Source organism: Lipotes vexillifer, unplaced genomic scaffold (genome assembly GCF_000442215.2).
Source record: "Lipotes vexillifer unplaced genomic scaffold, Lipotes_vexillifer_v1.1 scaffold69, whole genome shotgun sequence".
Taxonomy (NCBI): Eukaryota; Metazoa; Chordata; class Mammalia; order Artiodactyla; family Lipotidae; genus Lipotes; species Lipotes vexillifer.
In genome coordinates this window covers 4,576,951-4,598,838 of record NW_006790942.1, presented here as the reverse complement: position 1 = coordinate 4,598,838, position 21,888 = coordinate 4,576,951, and the positions used below count along the sequence as shown (strand labels likewise).

Genomic DNA, 21,888 nt, shown 5'->3' with positions numbered 1-21,888 from the left:
TGAAAAGTACAAAGTACTCACTTTTCTGGGTCATCACATTTTAAGAGTTATGAAATCAAACAAAGGATGAAAAAAACAAACAAAAAACAAAAAAAACAAGGATAAGGAGGCACTATATCGAACTGACCAGAAGCCGCTCCTCTCTCTGTTCCCAGGTCTGTCTGGGAGACAGGACACCTCCTGTTAGACGTTCCACCCGCAGGGGTTTCATACAAACACGGTGTCTGACAATCGTTGCCGTGTGGCTTCTTTGGGGAGACTAAGCATTCTACTCTGCTCAAACCTCTATCCATATTGTATACATTTACCACTTAAAAGAGAAGATTCTCATGTTTGGAAAGCATGGTAAACCCAAAGCTAGTACCGGCTGCAAATCTATGGCCGTCAAAGGAAAGAAATGAAGGAAAACACAGCAAGATACAGGCGTCAAATAGATAATATACAATAATCCCGCACTCCATCTACAGTGATTTCAATGAGTGAGATATACCTTGCCTCCAAAGAGCCTGAGTTTGACAGTGAGAGTCTGCATAACAAGGGACACATGTCCTGGAATGAACCCCAAACAGAGGAAGGGAATAAGAGACTGAGGAAAAAGGCGACCTGGAAAAATATTTTACTAGACCAGAAAACAATGAGACTTGTTACTTATATGGAAAGATTATAAGATAACTTGTATTTGTATTGAGTCCACAGTCGGCTTAACTACCCTAAACATAAATGTTATCCAGAGTACAGATCTCCCTGGATGGGAACTTAACTGTTCTGTTCTCTATAGGCATTTCTATGAGAAGAATGTAGGCTGAGTCTCAAACAGCAGAGACTCGTTAACTTTTAGAACCCAACCCATTTGTCAGTTCAGGTAGCTGTGATCCTCTAAACGCTCCTCTGCTCCTCTGCTCTTTCTAAATCCTGGAGCACCGTCTCTTCTCTCATTTAAAAAATCCTACATATGGATAGGTTGTCTTCATTTTATTATAAAAAGAAAAGGTGATTTCCCACTGTAATTTGACCTAAATTCAATACCAATATAATGTGCTTGAAATCTTAAGTTTTCTTTTTGACTTTTATTATCCTCTAGTGTCATTACTCCCTCTAGAGGTAGAAAATATGAATGCACTACAAACCGGAATTCTGGCAGGGGTGTGAAGTAAACCAAAACGAAGGAAAAAAAGTTAACTTTCTCCTTGGGCAAGTGTTAATTTAGCTAGAAAAAAATGTGCTCACTTGAACTTTCGCAAAAAATAGTGAATTTCCTATTGTCATTCAAGTACCCAAATATGCCCATCTAATGTTTAATATAAGGATCATCTAGCCTCTCATGAGACTAGTTATGATGCATGATATCTTTTTTATTTAAAAAAAATTTTTTTCTTTTCTTGATGCAAAATATTTACATACGAGAAAAAGAATTATGGAATAGGCTCAGCCTTATCTGGGAATCTAGAACGCAGATCTGAGTCACATGAGTAGCACATATTAGGTTTAATATTCAGTTTGAAATAAAAAGGCAAAAAGCAAGGGGATAGTGCTTGTTCTTTTGTCTTGTAACAGCACAAAGTATTTGAGAGACCTAATGTTTAGATACAATGGCTCATCCGTAGACAACAGGCAGCAAGATCTAAGAGCAGCCCCTTCTAACTCACAGAGTAGGGGCTCAGACTTGTTAATTCTATTTCCTTTTCTTTTAATCCAGAGAATCTCAACTCTGGCAGCACATGACAATCACGTGGAGGGGGGGGGGTTAAAAAATTATGCTTGGGTCTCATCCCAGAAAATAAATGAGACAATCTTTCTCAGTAGACCTGAGTCTCAGTAGTTTAAAAAAGCTACTCAGCTGTGACTGTAAAACTCTTAGAAGAAAACACAGGGGAAAGCCTTCAGGACATTGCATTTGGCACTAATTTCTTGGATATGACATCAAAAGCACAGGCAACACACAAAAAAATCAGATAAGCTGAACTTCATCAAAATTAAAAACTTTTGTGCAGCAGAGAGCACGATCAAGGGAGTAAAGAGGGGCTTCCCTGGAGGTCCAGTGGTTAGGACTCCGCACTTTCACTGCCGAGGGTCGTCGGGGTTCGATCCCTCGTCGGGGAACTAAGATCCCACAAGCTGCTCGGCGTGGCCAAAACAAAAAAGTAAAGAGGCAACCCATGGGATGAGAGAAAATACTGGCAAAGCATATACCCGATAATGGATTATACTCAGAAGATACGCACATGAAAAGATGGTCAACATCACTTGTCGTTAGGAAAATGCAAGTCAAAAGCACAATGAGATACCACTTCACACCCATTAGGATGGCTATTACCGAACAACAACAACAAACAGAAAATAACAAATGTTACTGAGATTGTGGAGAAATCAGAACTCTTGGGAACTGCTGGTGGGAATGTAAAATCGTTCAGCTGCTGTGGAGAACAGTAAGGTGATTCCTCAGAAACCTAAAACTAGAATTACCATGTGATCCAGCAATTCCGCTTCTGAATCTGTAACCAAGTGAACTGAGAGCAGGGACCTGACTAGATATCTGTACACCCATGTTCACAGCAGCCTTATCCACAACAGTCAAAAGGTGGACCATGGACCCTAAACGTCCGTGGACGGATGAATGGATAAACAAAATGCAGTGTACGCTTACAACAGAATGCTACTTAGCCTTAAAAATAAAGGAAATTCTGACACGTGTTATAACATGGATGAACCTTAAGGACATTATACTAAGTGAAGTAAGCCAGACACAAAAGGACAAATATTGTATGATTCCACATACATGAGCTATGTAAGTATGAGGTATACATGAGTAGTCAAATTTATAGACTCAAAGTAGAATGGTGGGTGTCAGGGGCAGGTAGTGGAGGGATGGGCAGTTAGTGTATAATGGGTGCAGAGTTGCAGTTTCAGAAGATGAAAAGGTCCTGAGATGGACGGTGGTGTTGGCTGTACAACAACATGAATGTATTTAACACCATGGATTGTATACTTAAAAATGACTTATGGTAAATTTTGTCATGTATATTTTACCACAATTAAAAACAAAAAACAAAAAAGCCACTCAGGTGATTTAATTTGCAACCAGATCTGAGAGAGACCCAGTGTTCCAAAGACTAAGCAGACGAGCCAAAGACGGGAAAGTGTAACACATTAAAATAAGAGTATGTCCAATACAAGTAAGTATTACTGCTTTCTGAGAGGAGGAAGAGAGAAAAAATCTATAATCTGGGATGCGTGTTTATAAATTAAATCCTGTCATTTTACAAAAAAACCACATTTTTGGGGGGGGGGGGCCGTGCCGCACGGCTTGCGGGATCTTAGCTCCCCGACCAGGTATCGAACCCGCGCCCCCTGCATTGGAAGCGCAGAGCCCTAACCAGCGGACCACCAGGGAAGCCCCCATTTTACAAATATCAAAGCTGTCTATTCTCTCCTCTTGAGAAAGCATGACATCTTTACCTATTGGTCCTCTTCAGAATCTTAGTAATGTTTACATTCTTTCCACGATAACTTTATGACTGGACCTTCTAAGTAACAGACACACGACTTTTTGAGGGTTTATGGGCTAAACGCACTGTGAAAAATGCTTTATCCCTTATTTCATTTGTTCTTCAAAACCACCACTAACAAGTGGCAGGGCTGAGACTAAATGCGGGTCTGACTCTCAGCGTCTCTTTTTCCAGCCCATTACCGGAACATTATCCACATACTCCTACTTCCGTGTCACTGATGTTCTGGCCACCTTCTCCTCGACTCCTGCAGCCAAATCTGCTTTAGCTTTAAAGTCTGGTTTATCTGCCGTATGTATCATCCCGGGCCTTTCCTGAAGTCATCCAGCAGAAAGCCAGGGCTTTAATCTCTGCCTTGCTTAGGAGAAGGCTGCCCTATCACTAGCCTGTAATCTGGAGAAGATGCTGAACTAGTGTGCCTGCTGGCTCTTGTAAGACAGGTCTGGAGACACAGCAGCGCCTCTGGCCGGGGGCAGGAGGCAGTGGCTGTGGGAATTGAAAACAGGAGGAAGGAACACAAGGAACGTGAAATTCTGCTCTCGCTCTTCCCCGCCCATCGCCGTGGCCTCGGCTCAACAGCGTCTGTGCCGCGCCTGCAGAGCTACAGCTGGAAAGCGAGGGTGGCTGAAGAGAAGCTCTGACGTGAGAAGCTGAGAGAAGCAGGTGAGGACCCAGCCCTGGCAGCTGCCCTCTCCCACCCTGCTCTCCAGACATCCTCGGGCTGATGCCGGACACTCTGTGGCGAAAGAGTACAGCCTTCAATCGCTGCTTTTGCCCAGCCCCCTCCCCGAGGGGGGCCGCTGTCCTGCGATGGTGTTTGGTGAAAAGGAACTGTAGTCCTGAGCTGGCGGGTTAGTAACCCCAGAGCTCACCCACCGCCACCCTTGCAGGTGGCCACTGGGGTCCACACAGCCTTAGAAAGCGGTTCGCAACCCAGGCTGCACATCAGAATGACCCAGGAAGCTTAAGAAACTGGTGGGATCGATTTCTGGGATGGGGCTCGGAGAGTCCGTTTTTTACAAATGCCCAATGATTCTAAAGGGCAGCGAGGTGTGACACTCACTGGATTCTGGCCTGGCCTTTCTCCTTCTGCATTACTAGAGAATAACCAATAGCCAGTAAAACAAGACATCTGAGGACCACGAGTGCTTCAAGGAAGAAAAACAAACAGGCCTAGAAATTATATCAAATGCAGAAAGGATAAAAAAGATTCATGATTTAAACTTCTTACAATAATAAAAATATTCGAGTGCAAAAGAAGAAAACAAAACACAATGCAGAAACATTAGGTGTAAAGAATATAAAAAACACAATAGATGGGATAGAGAGAATTTATATATGTGAGGAATGAAGACCAGACTAAGGTAATCTCCCAGAAGGAAAAAGGAGACAAAACACCAGAAAATACAGTTATGGGAGACTAAGATCCACGTAACAGATGTCCCGAAAAAGGAAAAAAGATAGTGAGAACATAGCTGAACAAATAATGGAGATAATGTCTCCAGAATAAAGCATGATGAACAAAGCTCAGTGACAGAGCTGGCTCTCAAGTACCAAATGGGTGAGAAAGGAAAAACCGGCACCCAGCAACACTGGAGTAAAATTTAAATATCAAGGACAAAAGATTTTCAGTAGAATGCTTCGCACAAAGCAGACATGTAATAAGCGCTTATAAAAAACACCAACAAAAGCATGAAATAAAGACATCATCAAATCTTTGTGAGGCAGTTATTATTCTAGGGAAAAAACCCAACATGTTTAAAATAAACGTTTATGACAAGAACACAACAAGGACATCTGAATGTTAGTCAAGTGTCCTATGGTTAAAACTGTTCCTGGACACATGCAGGTTTTATTTGTCTGTGGATTTCTATCTAGGCTGCCATTTTGAGGAATACCTAAAACCTGTTCTCAAGGTAGGCTGCAGTAAAGAGATCTCGGCTAGGCTAGGCGTGCACATGTGAAACACAACACATTCATCTTTTCAGGACACGGAATGAAAAGCCCAGAGTGTTCTGTTTATGTTTATGCAGGCCAGGAGCCGTGGAGACGAACAGGATGAAACAGGCATAGATTTAACTGCTAAGCACTTCCAGTTTTCTAATAATTGTCAAAAAACCAGGGACTTCTCATAAACATGTTCTCAAGTAAAGAAAGACCCTGTATCTTTTTTGGTCCAGATCTCTGTAACAGTCACACAAGAGGCTCATAGAAGTTCCTCAGTAATGGCTTACCTGGTCGATATTAGCATTTCTTGGAAGAAAATAAATGATATTATTAGTGATCTTCTGGGAAAGTCTGAAAATTTCAAAGGTGGACAGTAGTTAAGGAAAAGTAACAAAAACAGTAGTTAATTTCTGATCAGAGATATATTCTCCACTTACTATATCATAACCCAAATGTACTCCGATATGTAACAATACCCTCTAATGGGACCTAAAAGAGAATTAAGTAGCATACTGTCCCTGATGGGTCAGGGACTAGAGGTTAAATCTATTTATTCAATTATCCTAGTGGTAGGAAACCAAGAGCCGGAGACACACATTCTTTCTTTCGGCCACTTCCTAGGTTTTGTGACAACAGGAAGAATAGGAAAGCACGATACCGCCTCTTTCTAGTAAAGAGTAGAGACAAGTAACTCTGTCCACTGTATTTTTCTAAATTTTACTTAGCAATTTAAAACACAATTCCTGTTAGAGTCATACGAGACTCCTCTGGGGAGTAGAGATAGAGAAAGGGACAAATAAGAAATGGTATTCTTTATGAAATAAGGGTTTGCTTCAGCATCCTGGAAGAGAAACAGGGAAACTTTGGAGACACAGAGGATTCAAGTCAGTGTGAGCTGAAGAAAAGTCAGGGGATAGTCACCCAGACTCTAGGGACAAGTCTTAAGGAAAGCCCCATTTCCAGACAATAATTCCACAGAACTAATGCCTTTTAGTTCTTGTTTTGTAATGGTACAATTGGAGAGCAACCAATGGAAACATAACCTCGCAGTTACATAAATACAACGTAACTTTTGGAGATCACTCACCAGTTAATTTTTATGCAAAGCAAACTGGAATCTATCAAGTGCTATTAGCTAATAGCTCTCCTCTTCACTAATGTCTTACACACACACACACACACACAGACACACACACACACGCACCCTTCCTCTCCACAACCACTGCTTGAGGAAACTCTAAGGGCTTCCGAAGGATATCCGTCAGGGGACATCATGGTGCTGATGTCAAAGATCTCGGCGGTGGCGTAGTCTGGTCCTCCCCAAGGCGGGCTGAGAAACACGACGTCAGCCTTTAAATGAGAAGCCAGCTGCAGGAAGTCTCCACAGATGAACTCAATCTTGTCCGCTACCCCATAAATTTCTGCATTATGGCGAGCGAGATCGATCTTAACAGGATCAATATCAACGGCGATCACTAAAGTGGGAACAAGAAAGATGAGTTAAATGATGCTGATTGTTAGTTGTATAGACTAGTTCATCTTCTGAGCAGTCGGTTTATTTTCTGTGCAAGACCCTTTTTAAAAGACTTTTTAAAGGGAGATTAGGCCCATATATGAGAGAGAGAATTAAACATTTTAAACACAACTAGAAAGATTCACTTGTGTGGTACCAAGAAAATGTGACTGAAGGGTGTGGCCTTCAGAGCTGCCTCAGTCAGTCAGCCCGCTGGGCCGAGGCAAGTGGTGACGGTGGCCGCCCAGCACGCACTGAACCCGGTCTGTGGTCAACACCGTGCTCTGTGCTGTGGACAGCCGAGTGGCAAACACTTGGGAAGGTGATGGCTGCATGGAAAGCCTATAAAAGATTTCAGACAAGACCGATTTCCTCAAAATGAGGCAACTTCCAAAGGAAGCCAAATTTGACAACTTCTACCGAAAGGCAAAATAAAACACATTTTGACAACCCGATATAGCCAACTTACAAAGAAGAGCTGTGAAAACATCTGCTGGTGACGTTTAATGAGACATTTTAGGTAGAGGGAACAGATGTTACGTTTTCACCACAAGGGCTTTCATTTAATTTACTGCAATTTCGTAATTAGCAGCACAAACCTGAGTCAATTCTGGCTCGCTCGTGTCTTGCGGTAAATTCCTCAAGTGCACCTGTACGTGCGCCAGGATGTTAGTGGCAATATTTTATACCTGCAAGGGCTAAGTGGCATCCTGATACATACACCATGGTGGTCAAGGAAGCAACTGCCTTCCAGAAAATACTGGTTTCAAAATTTGTTAATGCTTTTGAGAAATAATGCACTAAGTAAATCACTTGAACAATGAATATAAGCACCAGTCATGTTGCAAAATCATGCATCTGCAACACTATTTTCTGTTTTTAAAAAAAAAATTCCTACTTATAAAAGAGAAAAATGTCCTTTTTAGCTGCTTAATCTGCTACATTTATAGTATAGAGACAGATGCAAAGATATACTGACAATAGCAAAAATTCAACAGAAAAAAATGACTTTCAACACCAAATGTATTCAGTTAGTTGTCAAGTTTTCATCTGCGCTCCCCTCGGAGGCCGTCTTTGTTGTCAGGCCTAAGAGAGTGCAAGCAACTCAATCTAGCACGTGAAGGAAGTGCTGACAAATGCTGGTAGATACTACATAGAACTGTGCTGTCCAATAATGGTAGCCACTAGCCACATGTGGATATTACCTTTAAATCGATTCCAATTAAATACTATTAAGAATTTAGATCCTCAGTCACGCTGCCAAATTTCAAATGCTCGATAGCCACATGTTGCTAGTGGCTACCATGCTGGACAGTGCAGATACATTTCCATTATTACAGAAAGTCCTAATGGGCAGACCTGATACAGAGCCACTGGAATTCATATAAAGGGGGAAAAAAAACTTGAACAGCAAAATGCAAACTCTGGGAATTCTCTGTGGGTGGAAATCGGTCTGACACAAAGGGATCGTGCCGACTGCACACGCCATTTTCTCATGTGTATGCACACACGCCCCGTGCATGTGTACGGCTGACCCTTGAACAACACGGGCTGCAACTGCACAGGTCCACTTATAGGTGGTTTTCTCTTACTAGATGTGTAGGACAGGACCACGTGATCTGCGGGGGGTTGAATCTGCGGATGCAGAACATCAGGTACAGAGAGCCGACCATATGTTAAGCTCGGATCTCTGACATGGGGGCGGGCAGTGTCAGTGCCCCTAAGCCCTGCGTTGTTCAAGGGTCAAGTGTGTGTGTGTGTGTGTGTGTGTGTGTGTGTGTGTAAAGAGTAACTGATTACATGCCTATGTGTACACACTACTGTACTTTGAACTCCCTGCCCCAGTGGAGTCAGCTCGCCCACACTAGGACAGACCCACCACGACTGTCAGAGCATCCGTGAGCTCCTACAGCTTCAGGCAGAAGGTCCCGGGACACCACGCTATGAACACACTGAGGACTCCTGAGCTTCCAGCTCACAGGCTGCACCCAGCAGGGGTGGAGTCTGGGTGTGCCTCCTTTTCTTTCCAGGGGCTGGAGATCTGTAGGTGTGAGTGATGGGGCTGTGACGGAGTCAGGCAGAAGCAGTCTTCTTTAGCTTGGGACCCGCATTAGACATTTTCCTTTACCAAATGTGCACTAAGTTACAGAGAGCCTTGGCAACAGACCTGTATTCGTAGAAATACAAAACTACAATATGGACTGTTTCTGTAATATTCTGAAAAAATTTCCAGATCTATCTGCTGTTTTATCAGAGGGCAGATATTTTAATTCATGTTACAGTACAATGCCAAATGAAGACAGATTTTACAACTTTTGAGGAAAAAATCATTTCCATGCAATAAACACTGATTTGAGCTCATAGGAATGGTTTATCTGGCAAAGGCAGAGAAGAACTCTAAAAGAAAGTAGTAAATTCAGGAAAAACAAGAAAGTAGCTACTATTCCAGTAAATATGAAAACAGCTTTCATCCAGACTCCTAGGACACCACACAAAGATAACAAATGTCATGATGCTCTGGAGCATCGGAGTGACTGCATAAGGGCCACAGTCCATCAGCACTGGTCTTAAAATCCATGTTGGGCTGCCTTTCATCATTTCCTAGCTCCTCTATTATGCTTTCCAGAATCATATGTTTTCCTAGTTAATATAAAGAACTTTATATAAATCAATAAGACAACTGAAATCTACTGAAATGGGAGCTTTAGATATAAAGACATTGGTGAAAAAAAGCATCTTCAGAGTATGACTTAACAGTTGCTATCTCTAAAATATCACATTATACTACATTTCAAAAAGAACTGAGAGAGAAAGGGGATATCAGATACAGAGAAGGCCAAGTAAAAGCCCTGGCTTCCCGACTCTGCTAAGTCAATTTGGGCAGACTGTCCAGTTTCATAAAGCCTTCTTTCCCCTGGGAAACAGCACATGTACTGCCTACTTGACACAGCTCTTAGCAGATATATACTGATATATCAATAGTTTAACGGAGGTTTTCTTACTTGTGATTCTGAAGTCAAACAACCATGAGGACAGTCCAGTATTTAAAAGGTTCTTAGTGTCTTAGGATGTCAGAGCTGAAAGGTATCATAGAGGTTCTCTCGATTTAATGTCTCCTTTCAGTTAAGGCTGAAGGATGTCCAAGGTCAGCCAGATGGTGAGGGGCAGAGCTGGGACTCCCTGCCTACTCTTCCCTTCTTCCAAAGAACAGTCTCCCATTTTCACATTTTTAGTTTTATATAATATATGCTATAATCTTGGCTCCGCCAAGCTGTGTCTGTGTGATCTTGGGCAAGTTACTTCATCTTTTATTTCCTGGTTTATTTGTGAAACACAGACAGTAGTAAAAGATACATATCACAAGATCATTGACTAAATAAATACATATTAAGCACTTAAACCAGTATACAAAGTGTATGCTTAATATATGTTAAGTATTATTGTTAAATATTTGGCATTAAATTATCAATTATTAAATCTCAGTAGAGACAGGCTGAAGCAAAATGAAGCCTTTCCTGAATAAAGCGAAATTAATTAATGAATAAACTGCTGATGACCACTTACCTCTCTTTCCTGTTAAGGCAAACTGAATGGTATTTCCTCCAACTCCACAAAATGCGTCGACTACGGTGTCACACTGGAAGGACTGGCTGACCCTGCCGGCAATGTGCTCAGCGATCTTCTCGGGTGTAACTGAAAACCAGCCCTCTGCGAAGGGAGAGGGTTTCTGTTATGACGTTCAATGGCAAGAAGCCAAGCCAAACACAAACATAGCAAACGTTACTATATACTAAATGCTTAAAAGAAAATACTTAAGTTTCTCTTTTCAAAAAATTATATATTATCTAGTTTGAAGGAAAAGGTCTAAGGATCTTGTTATAAAAGGGGCAGAGTATCATTCCCAGACCCAATTTCCACAGAAACAACCACCTCAATTCTTGCCTGATTCTTTTGCAATGTCCCTCCGACAACTGAACGCAATTCTGATTTTTCTGTCTGAAGTATTAACAACTGACTACCTATGATGGAAAATGGAAAGTTAGCTATTTTAATTGACCAACTCCCCAAACTCCACCGAGGTTCCTAATTATTTAATTCCTGAAGGGGAAGCAGTGAACTGCATCTGTACGGGACACTTAGCAAAACCTGCACGTGTCTAAAGGGTCAGAAAAGCAAGGAAGTGACAGCAAGACTGCAGAGCTGTAGGCTCAGCAGCACCTTCATCATTTTCAGAAATGAGGTCCCATGTCCACTCCACAGAACAAAAGGACACTGCCCTCCTTCTTTCCCAATAGAAGGAATTTACGTTTTTCAGAAAGATATTTCTCGAACAAAATGATCCCCCAATTTTCCTGTTCCCTTTTCTTCATCAAAACTTTAAATGGGGCTTCCCTGGTGGCGCGGTGGTTGGGAGTCCGCCTGCCGATGCAGGGGACACGGGTTCGTGCCCCGGTCCGGGAAGATCCCACGTGCCGCGGAGCGGCTGGCTCCGTGAGCCATGGCAACTGAGCCTGCGCGTCCGGAGCCGCAACGGGAGAGGCCACGACAGTGAGAGGCCCGCGGACCGAAAAAAAAAAAAAAAAAAAAACAAAAAACTTTAAATGGCTCCTCATTGCTGGAGGAATACAAACATAAACTCCTTTTATAGAATTAAAAGCTTTTCTCCAGTCTTATTTCCCCAACAAACTCTTATGTACTCTCCCTGATACAAAACATTTTACAAATAACTTTAAGAGGCTCAGAGAAGCTCTGAAACTCCACACAGATCAATACCTCCTGATTTGGACAGTTAATAAAGACCAATGTTTAGGTATAGCCCCAGCATGAAAGCAAGCCTCGGTTTGTGCAACTGAGTTTAAGTTAGCCCTTCAAGGTCACGGTAGGAAAACTTGAGAAAGAATTCAAACTTTCCAGGGTTAATTCATTCACTTACATCTTTCTGCACATCAGATGTTCTGTTTAATAATCTATCAATTGCCTTTGCTACTTATCCTAAGATGCAAAAAATACAGATTAAACCTGACTCTGAAGCTTAAAAAACACATATGTACCCAGATTGAGAGACACTGTAGAAAATAACTGGCAGCTGTTCTCTGGAAAATGTCAAAGTCATGAAAGACAAAGAAGCTCAGGAACTATCCCAGATTAAGGGAAACTAAAGGAACATGAAAATAAATGTAATACCTGACCCTATACTGGAAGAAAAAGAATGCTATAAATTGATGAAACTAGAGTACTGATGTGTTGATTATGATATTGTAACAATGTGAAATTTGTAACTTTATCATTGTCACATAAAAATATCACTGTTCTTAGAAAATACACACCAAAGCACTAAGGGGTGGGGGCCACTGGATCAGAAAACATACGTACATACATGCATACAGAGAATGACAGAGCAAATGTGGCAAAATGTTAAAAATAGCTCAATCTGAATAAAGGGGTATGAAAATTTCTTCCTGTTCTTGCAACTTTTCTATGAGTTTGAAATTATTTCAAAATGGAGTTAAAAATTACATGTATATACCTTACCTCTGTCTAATTTAATCCCGTCGTCAAAGCGGGAGAAGAGCCTGTATCTCTGGGCCCAGTACTTTGCCAGCTCGGGCACAGCAGTGATCTCAGGAGGCAGAAGACCGACTCCCTTTCTGTTCTTGCTTTTCTTCCTCTTCTTTTTATTTTCAGCTACAATAAAAGAAGAGAAATAATACAGATGCTCACTATAGAAAGAGGAAATCACAGGTGAATTTATCTAAAGTGTGGCCACGGCAAATAACTACACTTTGGGACTGTGCTCCAGCACATGTATGCAGCCACACGCCGGAGGGTGGAGGCTATCTGGAAACAGCACTGGCTTCAGGTTATAGCCTCCATTTTGCCTCTTCTCGGCTCCTCGAGCTTGGAAAAGTAACCCAGGCTCTCTAAGTTCCCATTTTTAATTCCTCAAAAAGAATGAATGAATGGGTAGTATTTTAGCTACTTACTTCACAGGATTGTTAGATGTGGAGAGGTACAATTATAGGTATAAAAGTTATTACACAAGTGTTTCTTAGATAAAGTTGCTTTAGTGGTTGAATTATGGAAATTCAAGCATTTCCCTTCCCTTCTTTAAAACAAAAGCTCCCAAGGACTGATTAAGCTCTAACTCTCAGCCACATCAATCCTCTGAACCTAGCCATGACCTACAAGTCCTACAGCCTCTGAGAAATTGAAACAGGGGTCACTAGCTCCATTCAATAGAAAAGGATCTCATTCATTCACATTGACTTTTTCTTAGATAAATGATTTTTATTTGTTTGGTTATTTGGTTTCAGTTCTGAGCAGATTAGATGCAGCAACTTAGAAAGACAGGAGTGCTGTCATACCTAAGTATGATGACAAGAATTGATGCTGACAAATACTAAACATTAAAGTAAACACTGAAATGGTCCTCAAACAAAGGACTGTGTCCTAATATGGTCATCTGATCACTGCAAATAGCAAAAGGTGCCATCAATATCAAGGTGCAGTGAGTTTCTCAAGAGAGGAGACACTAAGATTTTTGAGTCAAAAACTCCTTATTGTGCAAGACCATCCTGTATAGGACTTAACATTAAGTAATCTAAAGTACGAAATGCCAGAATCCCCCAGATCGACCTAACCCATCTTCCAAATACCTGAGACGGTGGTATCACCCCAGGTGAGAACACCAGCCTCGTGACAAGTGGTGGTTAGGGAGCTAGGGCAGGGTGGAAAAATGGGATTTAGAAATCACACAACTTGGTACCAAGTTCTAGCTTTGCCACTTACTGGCTGGGTGATGTCGGGCAAATTTCTTATTTTCTCTAAGCTTTACTTATCTATAGAAGAGGGATAATTTCACCTATCTCAATGGGCTATCTTACAGATTAAAGGAGAATAAGGATTCTCATTTCAGAACTCTGCAAGTGCCACGTGAACATCAGCTGTACAATGGCAATAAAAATATTAAACTACTTTAAGTATGCTGTTTAGAAAGGCAAAGAAATATATAATACAAAGATCACAGGTTTACACACACACACACACACACACACGGAAAAAAAAATCAAGATTCAAATAAGGCATTTTGCTCAATACTAAATAAGAAAGCATCACAAGTATAATTGTTTCATTAGGGCAAGTCTGAAATAATTCATCAGTAAAAATGAATGCTATGTCAAATGAAAATTTCTGCCTTATAAAAGCCATAATGTTCCACTGAGTATAACTGTTATAAAATAAAGTCAAATACTACAAAAGGGCATAAAGTGAAAATGCTACACTGTTCTTCATTTATCATAGCCAACTACTGTAAATCCTTTTTTATGTCAACGTACCATCTAAAAAACAAACATCACTACCAGCCACCATCACCACAGAAAAACAACAAGAACAAAACAATTATCCAAAAGAAAATCAGGGCAATACTAGATTTCAACAGGAATCAAAGGGCCTGGCACCTTTAGCCCGCAGAACAGAGTGGTGGCGGCAGAGACCAGTCTTAATGGCACAGATGGAGGGGCTCAAACAGCTTCCCCTACTCTTTAGCCTTTTATTTTATCATATGCTTGTTCAGCCAAGGATGCTCTGGGTGCGAAATCACGGCCATTAGCACATTTACACTAAATATGCCTTCTTTCAACTTAGGAATAAACAGCAGTGAATCCTTAGGTAGAGATGATTCGTAAGTGCTAACGAGGGAAAAACATACTTAAAACAAGGAATTGAGGTCCGTTAGCAAGCGGGAGCACATTTAGCCTCACCTTCGGCTTCTACCTGAAGACGGTCTGGTGCAGCCTGGGCGGGGCAGTCCCTCTCGTCTGGCACTGCTGCTTCTGTGCTGTCCCTGTCAGTTTTCTCTGTTCCCACTTCCCCAGCTGGAGACGTGGCACGACGCTTTCCAGGTTCCGGCTCACTCGTCTCCGGTGGGTCATCCCCTTTTTCAACAGACACTCCTTGTTCCTCTGAACCACTGCTTGTGCAAGTATCTTGCACGTTGTTATGAGAAACTGACTCCTGTGATGCTTCGTCATCCATTGGTTCATTAACCCATTTTAGGAATTTTTCTACCTGAAATTTTAAGATGTTACAAGCATGAATTAATTCGCAATTACACAGAATATTTCCACCTGCTTTACCATTTGTGACTTGACAAGCTGTGTCACAGCATTAGCTCTGATAAGTACACTGTATCATACAAGCTAATGTAAATAAGTAATTCCAACCTAATTACACTTTGTTGTCTGGAGGTACCACGACCTTATTAAAGAGCTCTTTAAAAGGAAGAAAACCCATCAGCTTAAACACAAGACTGACCTTCCTGTTAGCAATTAACACTAAGAGGATAAAGCTCTACCGTGCCAGTAACTTTCCATTAAGTCTGCTAACATTATAACCGTAATATATATTACCATTACAAATGTACTTACATGTTGTTGAGCCATTGCTTTTAGCTTTTCAAATTAAATAGAATTTTCTGTAATGGCCCCAGCTATACAATCTATGTTGAATGGTACTCGGCATCAAAGATGAACGCTACAAAGATTTAGTGCCCATCTGTAAAAGCAGTGCTATCTTGGAAAGAATGCGAGCTGCCTTCTAACAAAGAAGTAGAGCCAGTAAAATGAGTCCTAAGAACTAAGTTTCTTCTCTGAAACGTTAACAAGGCTCCAGGTCAGATGACACATACTTCCTTGCAATCTTCTGTAACAAGAATATGCTTCATAATAGATCTCCATGACCTTCCTGAGAGTCAGGAAGTGAGAACAAGAGTAACAGAAGATGGCCATGGACCACGGCCCAGAATCTTCCTTTGAGGGGACTGCGCCTATACATCAATCGGACGCCTGAGAACACAACAGTCACATTAACTTTCTTCCTCGGCAATTACGTGGCAGTTATGTTTCTGCTCTTCAGCTACAGATGAATGTTATGGGAATTATCACACCCAACACCTTATAAAAAGGCCCGTCGGACTGACTGAACTGATACTGGGAAATCTGTTCCGGATATAACCAGGGCCACTAAAATATTAAAATATGACCAGTAACCAAGCAATCTGAAATATAATAAAAATGAAACCAGCTATAAATCTGTAGCATGTTTTGGAAAAACGGTGACGTTAAGGAAGGATAATGTACCCTAAGGGTAAACCAAAGTCATCCCGGGACCTGAGAGTCTGTTCTGTTGCTCTGTAGAGCTGCTGGAGCGGGTGACAGACAGAAAATTCTGCTCTCACTGGATGGCGCTTTTTTCCTATAGTGAAGAAGGGTCACTCATCAAATTCCAATTGCTTTTGTTTCCCAGGCACACAGAAGGCAGGTACAACAAAGTCTGAGAGACGGATATAAATACTCCAGCTAACGACGTGAGTCACTAAATTAGCCTTGAGGCTCATGCCATTTGGATGAACTTGTTAGTGCAAAGTCTGATCGATCACCTCTAGACGACCTCAAGATTAAGCCTTTCAGTAAACACCGCGTCAGAAATTGGACTTCCAGGGTCCTACTTAGCCTGAAACAGACGAGCTGTTACTACACACAAGGCGATTCTACCTATCTATTGTTCCACACACTACTCCTACGTAGCTTTCAAAACATCCCCCTCTCATATCAGCCCCAATTACCCTTTTTACAAATTTAGTTCACACAGTATAAGCCTTTAGGAAGCAAATGGAAAAGAATTTTAGGTACCTTTATATCTGGGTAGAAACAGGGTTCCTGTTTGCAAACAGAAACTTTAAGGAGTCAAAGGTCACAAAAATGAGACTCGATTTGTAAATATAAAGCAAAGTTTATACATACCTTACTCAAAGTTTTGCTTTTCTTGAAAAGAGTTTTTCCTGGCTCCTCAGTGAAGATGTGTTTGTTTTTCATATTGATTTGTCTTCTCATGTCCAAGTACTTTGACTTGGACTTCACATTCTTGTGTAGGTACCTGACCCTGCGGTGACTGAAATTTGAAATTCCACCATACCTGGGACCAAAGCAAAAGAAGTGGACTCAAACCTTAGGGTCTATGAATCTACTTCCTTATATGAAAAGAGAAGAAAACTAACAATTTCCACTATTTTCCTATTAGCAGCCACTATTTTAACTTCATTTTTTTTAATTATGGAAATTATGAAATAAAGTGAAAAATGCAGAGGACTTTTTAAGGTCTAGCTTGTATGTTAATTCCCAAGTAAATGTGAAACACCAAAGGTGGGAATATCAACATATCTTACAGATAACAGAAAGGAGAAATTACATTGTAAAATGTAATAAAAAAAAAAACAAACAGCAGGAAACTATAACCCCAATGCATGTTGGGGAAATATCATTTTTTTCTCACAGTGAGGTGATGCCAAAGCTCTTTTAACACATATCTGGATATGTTCAAATTGTCTTAAAAGTGGCCACTAGATTCTTAAATCAATATGAACTAACCGAAGAAGCAAAACCCCCATTACTAAAATAACTAGAGAACCTGCTGATCTAACCATCTGAATTTTTCCAGTCCTAAAAGATATATGTCTGCTATGAAGCCTTCGTTGACTCTATTAAGGCTCACTAATCGTCTCTCTTACAGACTATTAGGGGCCCAGAGTGTAATATATAATTTAGCACCTTATAAACAAACTCTGAACAGTTTGGTTTTAAATGTCAGTTGTTATCTTCTACCTGTATTATAAACTTCTTTATAAAAAGTGTATCTTATCCTTCTCTTTTAAGTGAAACTGGGTGCTCTAAAATAGAAGAATAGTTAAATCCCAGGTAACAGAATAAACCTCTCTGAGTATATACCAGCAAGAGCTACCCAAGTAATTTCTCAATAAAATTACATGTGGGTAGAAATAAATTCTGCCAGGGATTTAAATGTGGCAGTTATCAGGAAAACCCTTTATATTATTACCTTTTATGAACTCTAGCCTTAAATGACTATATGGCTGAAGTACACAGAAATGATTACAATTTTGTAGAATAAAAACATTGGCTTGCTATGGAGTGCAACTGAGTTAATACATGTGAATATAGCAAACGTACAGTGAGAGCTCTACAGTTCTTACTAGCAAGAGAGGTTAGTGTTTTAATTGTGACACCTCAAATGTTATGAAATACATCACCATTATTCGCTATCTGAATATCAGAGAGCTTTAGGATAGCTGAAGTGGTTAAGATTTCTGGAAGACAACGGCATTTATGGAAAATTACTTTTGTCCTGAGCCATGCTTGAATCCTAGAAGGGAACCGTCGACATCAAAGTCTGAATCCGGGTTTTCATCGATGTCCAGTTCATGGCTAAACAAATAAACAAAGCCAACAGTGATAAGCCATTATCTCCAGAGCCCACCAGTTTAGGCAAGTATTAAAAGGTACATACAGTCAACCCACGCAAACTTTCCCACCGCAACAATCAACCACAGTTCACAAACCCAGGAAGACAGGACGAAGAGTACTTGACTCAGGATTTTGCAAATGAGATAAATTCCCTAGCAGTGCTCGGGACACAGTAATAAGCACTCAAATCTTAAACCATGTCAAGTAGCATCTCTATTCCTGAACAAATATAAATTTCCCCATTTTCTTTTGGGAAAACACCAGTTAACCTGCAGCCTTAACTAATCTCCTAGGTGATATCTCTAGAGGTTTTCCTTAAAAACAAACAAGGAAACATTTGAGAAGTATCAACCCAACCAAGAAAATTACAAAAGAGAAAATATCGTTAAGAAGGTTGTGATAAAAGGAACTCAGTAATCCCCATCTTTGGGGGATACCTTCTAGTGATCCCTACTACCTGGGCGACAGCAACAAATGCAAACGATGAGAAATAACTTGCAAATTACGTTAAGCTCACTGAACATGTATGGAGGACCCACAAGAACGTACAAGGGCCCGAGAATATCAGTACACACAGAGTCTCTGCCTCTAGGGACTAGTAGGAACCAGGGGAGTTAACAAGCAACATATACCGTTTGGAAGGAACATGGCAGAGGCCCGCTTTTATGTACTAAGCTACTGAGCCCCTAAAGCTCGCTGACACGTTCTGCACAGAGACGTCGTGTGCGACTTGCCTCCGCTTGAGTTTGCACGGCTTCTGTTCAGGCGGATCTTCGCCGCTCTCATCTCCATCCGTGCCGACGAGGCGTGGTCTGTCTGTGACTGTGTTTGCTTCTGATGACTCTTGTGAATCTAAAGAGGTAGAGGTACTGCAGTTGATTTCCGCCCTTGGTTTGACAACTCTTCTGTCATTTGCAAAGGCAATCAAAGCATTCCGGGGCCTCTCCTGCAATGAACTGTATGCTAGACCACATCTATCTATTCCACGCATCTACATGCAGAGTGTGCAGCTCGGTCTATTCAAGTCTAAAAGTTTCCATGACCTAGCTACTTAGAAAGTGGACTACAGAGACTTCCCTGGTGGCCTTGCGGTTAAGACTCGGCGCTTTCATGCCTTCACTGCTGCGGTCCGGGTTCGATCCCTGGTTGGGGAATTAAGATCCCGCAAGCATTGAGGTGCGGCAAAAAAAAAAAAAAAAAGTGAACTATAAAACTACTTTTTCCTCACAGCTGTCTAAATCTATACAAATTAATCCACAAAGTTACCTCTGTGATAGCTGTTAGCTACCACATTTTGATGGGATTCTAATCTAAATGACTCTAAAAATGGCATGGTCACATTTGATTAAAAATAACTTCTCTTTATTAAGAAGCAAATGCATCTAACTGCCTCTAATATAGCTCTTAAAGTAATAATGGAAGTAGCAAACACCACCATTTAAAAAGAGTGATTATAACCTGCGGTGGCTCCGCTGAGGCACGTGTCCGTGTTCTGTATTCCTTCGGACTGGAGCAAGGTGGCTGGGTGGGGCCAGAAGTGGAGAGGGGTCTACCCTGGAGACAGTGGGAGCTCTAGTGTGCGAGGACAGGCTACTTCAGGAGACCCCAGCCGCAAACAGTAGAACACATACGTATGGAGAGATGCAGCGTATGCCTTACGTTTTGGTCTCAAGGAGGATCCTAAACAAGTCAAAGCCTGGAATTCTCAAATTGATCCCGAGGGCGGTCACACTGGAGCCAACTGCAGAAACGTCTAATTACATACCTCACTAAGGGAACACGCAACGGGAGCAGTCTATACACGTGCCTGAGAAAACAGGCACACGAAGGCAGAGACTGTGAGGTTTACTGTGTCTAACAAAGGAAGCTCAGGGACGTGATCAACAGGAGGGACAGGAAGCACGTACTGACCAACATACACACTCCAAGGTTTCTGGTCAAAATAAGAACAGGACTTATCAAAAGACTAACATAAAATACCCACATTAAAAAAGGGTGAAAATAACAGCAAAATAGAAAGGAATGAGAACACCATACTGAAGTAAGCTCCATTGTAAGAGGACAGAGAAGCTCATTAGTAACCCTCTAAAGGAAACCGTAGGATGAAGTAAGATCAGTGATCTGAGAGAAGCAAAGCAAACCCACTTGTTAAGTAAAAAGCCAAAACCTATTGCTTTATATATATGAATGAGGCTGAGAAGAAAGTTGCTATGAACCAGACTTTCCCAGCACGAAACATCAAGGATGCCAAGACAACAAGTCAGTGGGCTTCAGGAGAAGTCCAGGTTATAAAAATGTCCTCCTCTCCCAGTTTTCTGCTGCACCAGTTGGTGGTCCCCTTCTCCTCACAAAAGCCTTCTTATCTGCCTGCTCTAGCTTCTCCTAGCACTCCTCTCACTGGCTTTCTTTAGTCCCGACAGTGGCACCAGTCTGCTCAACAATTATTTCTTAATCACTCAGGCAGGAGTCAACCAAGTTCCTTACCCTGGATATTTTATGAGAATCCTGAAATCAATCCGTTCAGTTACAAAATAATCTTATGCCCTGTTGAGACTCTCTATAGAGCAAGACTTCACTTGTCCCGAGCGAATTCCAGACACAACCCCCATTCAGATTTGCCTAACGGCAAATGTACGCTCACAGCTACTCTTTAGCACGTCTCCTATAAACTTAGTTGCTCCAGAGAAACTTGGACATTCCAAGCTCACTCTAAAACTAGATTTCTTAATGGATTTCCAAGTTGGAATTCACTGGCCACCAAGGTGCAAGAGGAACGAGTGATACTTTTGAGAACCCTACGCAAATATTCTTTTTATTTACATAAAAGGATAATAACTTGTGACATAAAAGTAAGACGGATAAGATCATTTCACTATTACACCATAAAACGTAGCTGGCATTATTTAACTCTACCATAAAGGATTAGTGTTAGCTATTTTGCTAAATAGACTAATTTTGGTAACCATTACTCAGCAGGATAAGTCTTGGCCAATCTTACCCTGAGCTGGTTGGCTTGTGCTTCTGTTCCCAGACAAGCTGCTTTCCTTGGTTCCTCCATTACATGGTTCACTTTGGCCCGAAGCAGGGCATTCTCTTCTGCTGTTCACTTCACTTAAACACTGATGTCCGTCACAACTCACAGAGGGATCTAATCGGCTCTGTTCTACTGCCTCTGAATTCAGGCTTATATTACTAAGTCCATCAAGAATTTCACTATGATCTTTATCACCTGGACTAGAGCTTTCGCGACCCACTGATGAAGATGCAGAAGAGAGTTCACGTGCTTTCGTGCGATTTTCGTCTTTCTTGCTGTCAGCTTCTGTTTTAGACCCACAAGCGTCTGTATCACAGCTTTGTGAAGCATCAAAAGTCCAACCCTGAGCTTCCCAATACTGAAACTGTTCCAAATAATACCAGTACAGCTGGCTATAATGCTGCTCCCATTCTGCCTTTGTATTAGGGACGTTCCAGGGCTCTGAGCACGGCGTCTGACCTGCATGCTTTTCTCGCCAGCTTTGCCACAGCAGTTCCCCCCCGTATTCCTTCCAGTACTCCTCCCAGAGCTCTGTAATTTCCAGCTTTGCAGGTAATGTATTTTCAGCAG

At 41.4% G+C, this 21,888-nt stretch overlaps 1 protein-coding gene across 1 annotated transcript in view; it reads right to left on the bottom strand.

Moving 5' to 3' along the window:
• TGS1 (trimethylguanosine synthase 1) overlaps positions 1-21,888 on the bottom strand; it is a 35,917-nt gene that overhangs the window by 6,066 nt on the left and 7,963 nt on the right. The window contains exons 5-13 of the mRNA XM_007464034.1: positions 21,283-21,888; positions 19,019-19,136; positions 18,159-18,245; positions 16,770-16,941; positions 14,730-15,036; positions 12,499-12,651; positions 10,531-10,674; positions 6,712-6,928; positions 5,741-5,819 (exon numbers count right to left, since the gene is read on the bottom strand). Coding sequence (XP_007464096.1) covers positions 5,741-5,819; positions 6,712-6,928; positions 10,531-10,674; positions 12,499-12,651; positions 14,730-15,036; positions 16,770-16,941; positions 18,159-18,245; positions 19,019-19,136; positions 21,283-21,888 — 1,883 coding nt within the window. The remainder of the gene's footprint in view (positions 1-5,740; positions 5,820-6,711; positions 6,929-10,530; positions 10,675-12,498; positions 12,652-14,729; positions 15,037-16,769; positions 16,942-18,158; positions 18,246-19,018; positions 19,137-21,282) is intronic.